The sequence below is a fragment of the Protobothrops mucrosquamatus genome, unplaced genomic scaffold (assembly GCF_001527695.2).
Source record: "Protobothrops mucrosquamatus isolate PMUCROS unplaced genomic scaffold, P.Mucros_1.0 scaffold1143, whole genome shotgun sequence".
NCBI lineage: Eukaryota > Metazoa > Chordata > Lepidosauria > Squamata > Viperidae > Protobothrops > Protobothrops mucrosquamatus.
In genome coordinates, this window is record NW_015387359.1 from 177,159 (window position 1) to 187,918 (window position 10,760).

The 10,760-nt window shown below is 37.6% G+C and overlaps 1 protein-coding gene across 2 annotated transcripts in view; it reads left to right on the top strand.

Moving 5' to 3' along the window:
• The window catches only part of SERPING1 (serpin family G member 1), a 16,639-nt gene that overhangs the window by 4,476 nt on the left and 1,403 nt on the right, over nucleotides 1-10,760 (top strand). For both annotated transcript variants that reach the window (XM_015820548.1, XM_015820549.1), the window contains exons 3-7: nucleotides 296-692; nucleotides 2,017-2,154; nucleotides 4,265-4,468; nucleotides 7,657-7,799; nucleotides 9,963-10,182. In XM_015820548.1, the coding sequence (XP_015676034.1) occupies nucleotides 296-692; nucleotides 2,017-2,154; nucleotides 4,265-4,468; nucleotides 7,657-7,799; nucleotides 9,963-10,182 (1,102 nt within the window). The remainder of the gene's footprint in view (nucleotides 1-295; nucleotides 693-2,016; nucleotides 2,155-4,264; nucleotides 4,469-7,656; nucleotides 7,800-9,962; nucleotides 10,183-10,760) is intronic.

Below are 10,760 nucleotides of genomic sequence, written 5' to 3' on the forward strand. Positions count from 1 at the left end.
GTCTAATTTATTTTGTTTTGTTTTAAGGAACAAGGTATTGAAGTTTAATCTTTTAGAGTTCCTTTTATATGAAATGTTTTCCAAAACCGATTCTATGTCAAACCCATCTAAACTGCAAAATGTCAAAACGTTTAATTGTGATTAAGATGCAATATAGTGCCAAATATGCTTATTTTTAATTTAAACCCTAGATATTTGGAGTTGCCAATTATTTTTGCCCTTGCTGATATACAAAAGCACAAATTCATATTTGTATAAATGTAATCCACTATTACTTAATATCAACATTTTACAGTTCAATTTAGGTGAGGATGCACAAGGACCAATAGCGGAAAATGGAAAAAATGATACTAATACTGTGACAATCGAACAGACTGTCCCTGAAAATCAGGATCCAGAACTTCCAAATGTCAAAGAAGAATCTACTGAAGTTCCAACAGAAAGGTCAACCACGGCAAATACTACCCCGATTCCCACGGTGTCTGATACCAGTTGCCCACCCGATACATGCTCACAGCGCTGGAAACCGTGGCCTACCTGTGACCAATCCACTGCAGAAGATGAGCAGAAGCTGGCTGAGGCTCTGTCCAGATTTTCACTTGAGTTCTATAAAATAGCAGTCCAGAAAAATGATGGTAACATGGTTTTCTCACCCCTTAGCATCATAACAACGCTTTCCAATCTCCTATTAGGTAAGAATAAGCCATTGGGGTCTCCTCCTCATTTTTATTTCTCCTTACCTGGAGGATCTGCAGTGCAGTTTGAGTGGGTCTCCTGCTAGGTGTCAGCTCCTTGATTGATGTTTGCATGAAAGGTTCCCTTGTATACTACATTTTAGTATAAAATATATTCATATATTTTCATACTTTCTTAGATATTATGTTTCTCTGAAAAAAAAACCTTAAGTTATGAAACATCCTTCCTATCTGTCATACACATCCCTGTTTCAAATAGCATTGCTAATACAGTAGACACATTTCTATCTTCCCATCTCATTCTTGTTGTAAGAAAGCTATAGTATTAAACTGGGGGCATCTTCATTTAAACTAAGTATAAAGTTCCTGTCTTTCTAGAAGTGAGTCACATTCACTTGGGAATCATTGGCAACCTAAATAAATCTTTGGACAGATTTTTTGCAGCATTTGTTCAAGATATATTTGTGTCTATATTGTGCCAGGCAGCTAAGCATAATCTATTATTCTGATTACTATTGCTGAAAATCCCTGGGGAGACAATTCATTTTTCACTAAAAGGTTTTGCTCCAACAGTCAAATTCTAGCTTCCTTTCATCCAATCTGTTTCACCATTTTTGCCTAACTTCTTTCCTTCTATGAGGCCTTACCCACAGAATATGAGCCAATGCTACAAACTGAATCACTTGTTCTCTGGTCTAAGGACTTTTTTGCTCCTCAGAAAACAAAACAGTCAGCTATCACCCAGGTATCTTGGGCTACAGTTCCCACACTTTTTTTTGCCATTGGCCAAAAGTTGATAATGTTAAGGTCCAAAATATTTGAGGACCCTAGAATGTGTTACTATATCTGAGAAGAAACAATTGCTGTACTTTTACTTAATCCACATCTCAAATGCTGGAAACAAGCTGGGAAATCTGTTTAGCATTGTCACACTGAATCATCCAATGGCTAGTGATTAATGTCACATGAGTTTAACATTCTCTGTTGCTGAAAATTGTGTTAATAAAGCCAGAAAATGTATCGTCTACCTCATTAACAAAAAGAAACGCTGGTACTGGTTTATCCACACACTGTAAACATTCAGCTGTGATCTTTGCAACGTGAAAGTCCGTTAAAGTGAAGGGTCAGGTCAATGAAGAGGTAGCATGTGCCTAGGTCTCAGAATCAAGCTCAGGAGTTACACTTGGCAGCCTTGAAAAGTAATTGTCCAAAATCCAAGAATTTGGGAGTTGAAAGAGTAAATAAATAGGTTGCAGGAAAAAAAAATCTGTATTTGCCCAATGACAAATAACCCCTCCGTACACATATTTTTGTCATTCAGGAGCCTGTGATGAAACTAAAGATCGTCTTGAGAGTCTGCTGTTCTATCCTAAAGAATTTACATGTGTGCATAGAGCCTTGAAAGTACTTGGCAAGTCCGAAGCCCTGACTTCAGCTAATGCGATTTTTTACCAATCAGGTGAGTAAACAGTTGGTCTTCTTTTAACTAAAGGCCTGGTTTTTAGAGGTCAGTGTGTTCCAAAATGGAAACATCTTCTTGGAACACAACTGAAGTCTGGCTTGTGCTGGAAATTACAGTTGAGATTCTCTCCATGTATCCATCAATAGATTAACGTTCAAATCCCAAAATCACTTACTTCAGCTTGTACAATTAAATTCTGTAGAAGTATAAGATATGTTCTGCCAGATGTTTGGACTCATCACTAGGTTAAACTCTAGACCAGTCTACCCTAAGGGAAATTTCAAGATAAAATTGTATAAGCCTTTTGTAGCCTGTTTTCAGTTTGACGAGCAAATGCTACAGTAGCCTTCCCTAACCTGTTACCCTTTGGGTCCACAGTTTCTACAGTTTTTTTTTAAGGTTTGAAAAAACTAACTTATTATAATTGGATTTTTAGCTAACAAATGTTACTGGTATTAGTTTCTTTTTTATTATTATTCATATATTCCTAAGACCCTGCAAAAAGATTTGTTTGTGTATGTGTGTGTAAGTATGTTATAAGCATTTGTGAATTTTGAACCTTTTAATTGTATTATTGTAACTATATTTTCTTTGCCCCTTTGATAGACTCAGTCCAAAAATAACTTTGGCATGTTTTTAAAACATACAAATATAAAATATGGCAGCAGAACAAAAGAGAAGGCACAGTAATTTAAACTATTATGCTTCTCCTTTCTTCTTCTAGTGACATTTCCCTTTTCTGAGCACCCATAAATATATGTTTTGTGGTACTTTTTACCTGGATCCATAAGCAGGATTCTATTTAATTGCTGTTTATAGAATTGGGCTATGGAAAGTTGATTATTCAGATAATTTCCCATAGTGCAAATCAATAAATAGCATATTAATTCATAGAACATAGAATGATAGGATTGGAAGGAAACTTGAAGATCTTCTAGTCCAGTCCCTGGCAGGAGATCCTATACCATTCTGCACAAAGGGCTGTCCAGTCTCTTTTTGAAAATTTCCAGTGATAGAGCACCCACAACTTCCAAAGATGAGTCATTCCACTGATTAATTGTTCTCTACTGTCAGGAAATTTCTCTAGCTTGAATCTCTCTTTAATGATCTTACACCTGTTACTTCTTGTCCTGCCCTCACTTGCTTTGGAGTTGACTCCCTCTTCTCTGTGACAACTGTTCAAGTACTGGAAGAATGCTATCATATCACCCCTAGTCCTTCTCTTTGTTAGACTAGACATATTCTAGTTTCCTCATTCGTTCATCATATGTTTAGCCTCCAGATCCCTTATCATTTTTGTTGTTCCCTGCACTCTTTCTAAGGTCTCAACATTTTTTTTTGTATTGTGGTAACCAGAATTGGAAGCGGTGCTATCACTTCACGTGATCTTGAAACTAACCCTCTGTAGATGCAACTTAGAACTGTGTTAGCCTTTTTGGCAGCTGCAGCACGCTGCTGGCTCATACTTAAGTGATGGTCTACAACAGGGGTCTTCAAACTTGGCCCTTTTATGACTTGTGGACTTCAACTCCCAGAATTCCTCAGCCAGGCACGCTCACTGAGAAATTCTGGGAGTTGAAGTCCACAAGTCATAAAAGGGCCAAGTTTGAATACCCCTGGTCTACTAGGACACCTACATCTCTCTCATAGTTGCTCATCTAAAGTATATAAGTGTTCTGTTACCACTTTCTTGCCTATTTTGTGTTACATTTCTATTCTGTCTCCTACAATGCTGCTTTTGGTAGGTTGGATTATTGTTTCCTTTTGTACAAAGACAGATGCAAAGAATGAATTAAGCAGTTCTGCTTTCCAAATGAGTACTTCCAAAGGAAATTCTATAGCTTATAAAGGAATTGATTATAAATCTCATATAAGAATCTACTTAAAAGCACTTTTCTGGTCCCTTAAGAAAATGAATTAATGACAGTATAACATATTCTCTGTAAATGAGCCACCGTTGGCAACCATCCATCTTTATCTTTTAAATGAATAGCACACTCTAAAATCTTTGGAGAAAAAGAATTGTAATTATGCTTATTGTAAGTTGTACATGCTTTGGGATGGCCTGCTATTTGAATTTTTTTTAATCTATATTTTTGACACACAGCACTTAAGATGGGAAGTGGATTTCGTAATCTAACAAGTACATTCTATCAAACCAAGCTGAAACTCCTTAGTAACAACACCAATCAGGCAGTAACTGATATCAACTCATGGGTGAGTGAACGTACTGGTAACAAGATCAAGAAACTCCTGGATGACCTAGATGCTGATACCCAAATGGTACTCCTCAACGCTGTCTACTTCCACTGTAAGTAAAATATTTCTAGGGATTCTGCACTTGGCATCTTACTCTCTCTGATTTCCTGTAGAAAGGGGTTCAATCAATCTAGAACTCACTGCCATCATCATTTTTCTGAAGAAAAAAAAAAGAAATAATTGTATTCTTTGTACTGTGCATAATGTGTTGCTGGATTTGAGATTAAGAGTGGCAATCATTAAGGGATTAAAAATACAATAACCCTGTTATATTGTTATGCTGTTGTTATGTTATTAAATCACATATAGAAATTAAAAGTTCGGATATTGGCATGTGTTGGTTAGCTTGTGCAAGGCAGTTGTGGTTAGCTCAGTGTGGAGCCTCATGACCCAGAGGCAATATGATTCATGACACCAAAGGCCTCATCTGGCAATTCCAGTATCTGAAGAGCCTTTTTCACCAGTATTGTGTAAGATTCATCTGGTGCTTCCAGTAGCTGAACTGCTGAATGACATCTAGAGCAATATGAAGTGAAGCAAATGTCAGTCTTGCTTCCAGATTATAAGTGGAGGAGGAAGATTGCTTTTCAGAACAGCTTTCAAAGGTATGGTTTGCATGAAGTTTTGTCAAACCAAAGAAAACCTTTGAAGCTTTGTACAATCCATTGTTGAGTTGCTTTTACAAAAATTCTAACAAGAGGAGAGAGACATGGAAGGGGGGGGGGACTGTGACAATATTACTTTCCATGCAGATTTAATTACCTTTTTAAAGGGATTCTTTAAGGAATTTCCTACAAAATATTGCCAAGCCAAGTTGTATCTTTATAATCTAATAGCTACCTAGTTTATATTTGCATAAAACATGAAGGTTCACACAGCTTCTTGGCAGTTCAGAGGCTTTACTCAAAGGAACACTAGCAATTTCTTCTGTGCCTCACAGATGCCACATCAGATTCTCTTGCACCATCTCCTCAAGACTCTATGCTGAAATGTGATTTGTCCCCGATGCACACTGTTTCCCTTCAGGCTTTTTGGAGTAACTTTAGTCCTTTGTTCCTCAGGATATACCTTCTGTCTTATGACTTTTTCTTTCTTCCAAGGCTTTTTGGTAATCTGTCTCTATATTGCTGCCACTGTCTTTGAATATTACCATCTTTCATTCAGCATTCCTTAGATAACTAGTCCAGTGGTGGGATTCAGCCAGTTCGCACCACTTCGGCAGAACCGGTAGCTAATTTTTTGTTGCTCAGGCCCAGAATGGACTTCCGGAAGCGGCACCCACACAGAGAACCGGTTGTTCACATATTTAAATCCCACCACTGAACTAATCCCAGTGGCCAATGTATAACTGAGGTGACATTGACAGTTTCCTATGCACATTGAAATTCTAAGATACATCAGGCAACCTGGTTTGATACAAGGAACTTAGTTAGCTAGGCCATCAAGTTGGGCCTGAACATTCATGACAGTATGGGCAAATATCTGCCATGCTGATCTGTATCCAGTAGTAATCCAAGGACAAACCAAGTAAGGTTTGTCTGGCAATCATTTGGCTCCCCAAATTGTTCCCAAACTCTTTCATAAGGCAGTCATTCATTATTCTGAGATCATTCTTAAAATGGATTCATGCTGTACCTCTTCAAAATTGTGACACTAGCAACTGGTTATTTATTTATTGAATGAATTTATATGGGTGTCCAACACATCCGTAGTTACTCTAGGTGGATTAGAAAATTGAAAATCCTCAGTACAGAAACCCATAAGCCCAGCCCAGCTGCTGTTGGCGTGGTTCCACATATCATGGAACCCTGTTCAAATTGTTGATTATTCTGTAGAAGCAGAAATGGAAAGAGATGATTAAGCTTCATCCCTCCAACTGTGAAACACCAAGGGATGCCTACTTTCCCTAACAGGTGAAGGAAAGTATCAACCAACAATTCCATTTAAATGTTTGCATCTATATTTGTGGATACACACCCCCTTTAAATGTTTGAAAGCATAAAACAAACTGGAAAAACGCAATGGCAAGTTGCTTCAGTATTTTTATTTTTAAAAAAGCAACATGGATGGCCAACAAGACATCAAGAACTGAGCTCAATTGAGGAAAAAAATATTTACTTAGTACACTTTTTTTACTTCATTTAAATATTATGAGTTTATATAAACTTAATTTAAATTTATTCACTATTTAAATATTATGAGCTGAAGGGAAGACTTGCCCACAAGTGTAAGTTGTTTGCCCTGCTTTCAGGTCAGCGTTGATTGATAACCACACAGAGTGTATCTACCTAATCCTTGAAACTCATCCACACAGTGTTGGATTTAAGCATCAGTTGATGTGCTTTCTTTGTTTTAGGGTTCAGGACATGTGAACCCACCCGTTATAGACCACTACAAACACAGTAGATACATGTAAGTCGGGTCACTAATATTTGTTCAACAAACCATTGTAAAAAAAATAAAATCCCTTGGGTCTGCTCCATGTATGAACCCAGCCATGAGACAAGCAGCCAGAAAAAGAAAGTGCATGTTCTGAGCCTGTCAGTTTCTACTTTAAAAAGAGGAGTTCTTTACAGCATTATGCAAATAATTGTCTCAGACGTTTCCAAAAATGTTCCATCGTGGAGCAGCTAACCTTTGGGCGAGACTAGCATATTTATTTTATATATTTATTTCGACATTCATAACTGAATGACAGCTTATGTGACCTATGTAGTAGACTGCATTATTTTTTAGTGAGATTCAGCAGGGCTCTTCCTATTTTCTTATATAGTTGAGATATATGTATATGTATATGTATATGTTATGCTTAATTATGCTAAAAATATGAATTCTGGGTATACTCATACTTAAAAGAAACAATCGAACACCAGGATAAAATACAAACAAGACTGTTTAATACACTTAGCTTTCGTCGGCTAACTACCGACGTCGTCAGAGTAAAATGCCGGCGTTCTGGGAGCTTGCTTATAAAGCCGGCCATTTTTGCGCTCTGTTCATTGAGCGAGTTACCGGTCTACCCGCCCCAATTGGCTGTACACGGATTGATGCAAGACAGTTAGAAACAATATGTTAGCCGACGAAAGCTAAGTGTATTAAACAGTCTTGTTTGTATTTTATCCTGGTGTTCAATTGTTTCTTTTAAGTATATGTATATGTATATGTATATGTAAATGTATATGTATATGTATATGTACACATTAAGAGTTTCCCTCTTATCCAAATTCTTTAACTTTTCAGCCAAATGGAAAACTATATTTAAAAAAAAGAATACAATCTTGGAAGATTTCTACCGTCCTGGTCTCCCTTCCATCAAGGTACCCACGATGACCAGTAAGAAATATCCAGTGGCCTCCTACTTTGATCCCAATTTGCAGGCTAAGGTAATGTGCATATGACTGGGACAGCCTCTTTCAAGTCCCTTTTATCTAACCCGTACTTTCTACAAAGTATTCATATTCCATGAATTCCTTGATAGAGAAGTTGTAACAAGGACCTAGGAGGTAAGGCTTTTCTATTACAGCATCTGCGCTCTGGAACACCCAGCTGGTCCCAACCTGCTGACATTTTGTAAAGCTTTCAAAAGGTGGCTGTTTTCCCATCAGGGAACTGGGAAGCTAATTGGTTCTGGGAAATGGATGTGTCATCTGCTGATGTTTTATGTGGTTCGCAGTTGCCATTATATATACATATATATGATTTTTAAATCTTTTTGTAGAGATGATAGATAGATAGATAGATAGATAGATAGATAGATAGATAGATAGATAGATAGATAGATAGATAGATAGATAGATAGATAGATAGATAGATATAGGTAGCAGGCATAGGGATAACAACAAAAGCAGTAAATTTAAATGCAAATACTCTACCTATACCATGAGAATTATTGTTCTCTAGAGATACATGCTATTCCACTTTCATGCCCAGCATTTTTGCTCTTTTGAGTTAAAAACCATTATTGGACTGGACAAAGGCTGTACCGTCTATTTTTAATGTACAAGCAGGCACTCTTTCTTTTTTAGTATTTTAAAGGCCAGAATTAATTCAGAGGTCTCAAACAAGTCTATTGACCATGCCATTCAGATGGATGGAGGGAGTGATGGACAGACAGACAGACAGACAGACAGACAGACAGACAGACAGACAGACAGACAGACAGACAGACAGACAGACAGACAGACAGACAGACAGACAGACAACTAGATAATCACATCTTCTCACTCCTCTGCATTAGCCAGACTCAGTTCATTTTGCTGGGAAAGAGATGGGCAATCTAAAGCCATGTAATCCTTGAACCTTTATTTGTCATCTTTGGAATCACTCTGATCGTGGCTGCAGAAAACTGGTAATGAGTGGAATAATAAATCTATAGTGAAACATAGCTTAAAACATAAATAAACTCATGAAACCTCAAGAACCACTAAGAAAAGCATGGCCCAATCTACTTCACACCATTATCTGCCACTTCAGCCTTCCAAAGATATTAAATGCAACCCAGCCACGAATCCTATAAACTGCCTTGGGGCAACAATCACAACTGCAGTTTCAAATTCTGGGTCCAATTCTTGTACCTTCCTAATATCATCTTACTTAGTGATTATAGCTAATGTCCAAAGACCTTTAGAAATTGTAATTCTGTATTGAAGCAGATAATTTTTAGGTTCCCAGGAGTGATACTTTTAAGACATTACTGTACTGTCATTTTTTTAGCAGTCAGATGGACAATGATACTTAGGTCATGAAAGTGGGTGAGACTTATATTTCCATAGAGAAGGTTGTCCCATTAAATCTAAAAGAAAGATGGCATACTCTTTAATATTCTGTCAAATAGTATTAAAATCAGTGCCTCCATTTCTTAGTGGTTTGTGTCTAACTTTTGACTGGGTGAATTCTACAGTTCTGAGGTCCACAAAGTAGGCATTTGGACTGGGTTTCCTATATTGCTCTTTCTGTATGAAGAACATAAAAATAACTTCAGTGTCATAGCAAAAGTATGGTTTTATGGTTTCTTCAGGAAAAGGCAGGAATGTAAAATTGGCTTGGCATTAGATTGGGTATGTATTCTAATCCCTGAACAATTTTCTCAATTTAATGCTTTCCAGATATGATGGACGTTAATCCCCTAATTTCTAGTCATGCTATTTGCATAATTCAGCACATCAGGAGACCACCAGATAGGGGAAAGATGTCTCCATAGTCATAAGAAATAGCCTTCTACTGTTTCCTCACCAGGTTAACAAAGTGGTGCCTGCTTACTCAATACAAGACTCCTGCTGCTGAACTGGGCAATATATTTAAACTCTTATGCAATGAGGTTCTCTGCAAAGAAGCCTTTTGTGGAATTTCTTAGGGTTTATTCGAGTCTTTGAGCCCACAAAACCCCTTGTCATTCCCCAAATGGCACAGTTAGAGAACATGGAGAAGAGCAAGTACAATTTAAGACTTATTACAGTAAAAAGAAAGGGAAATGAATGTTTTGCTAAGTCAAAGAGAGTGAGAATATGGGAGACAGACTAGAGGCTGATGGATATTTGCTTTGTCAGGTTGCCCGGTTTCAGTTGCATCACAATTTGAGTTTGGTGATCCTCATCCCTCGCTCCCAGTTGACAAGCCTCTCTGAGATAGAGGAACGACTCACTGCAACAGTCGTCATGTCAGCTCTGAACAGGCTGAAGGCCTTGCCTTTGAAGCCAACAATAGTAACCCTGCCAAAATTTAAGCTGGAATCATCTCAGGATCTTGCTGAAATCATTGGAGAAATGGGTAAGAAAAATTAAGAAATTAAATCCATGGGATCATTAGAGGTGAAGACAATGTATTTGCTACTTTCAAGTCAATCAGGTGAGTCAATGGTGAGAAGAAGAAAAAAACAACCTCGGTGCCAATCCTAGCCATATTTAATTCACTTCAATTATATAGCTTTATTCCAAGAAGAAAAAAGCTGCCGTTTCTTTTGCTCCTAGAGGGTCTTTTGGCATCATCCAAAATAGATATTCTCAAGAAGGATACCTGGCACTGGCATTGCTCAAAACCTGCTGGAAAGCAAATAATTTTGTTTTCTCTTTCCCGTATTTTCTTCTTCCTTGAAAAAGTGAAGCTAATTAGGGCTCACATCTCATCTCTGCTTCTGGGATTACAGGCAGTCCTCAATTTACAACCACAATCGGGACCAGATTTTCTGTTGCTAAACAAAGCAGATGTTAAGTGAGTCACACCTGATTTTATGACTATTTTTTGCCATGATTGTTAAGCAAATCAGTATAGTTTTTAACTGAATCACAAATCCAACTTCCCCATTGACTTTTGTTGGGAGGCAGCTGGGAAGTTTGCAAACAGCAATC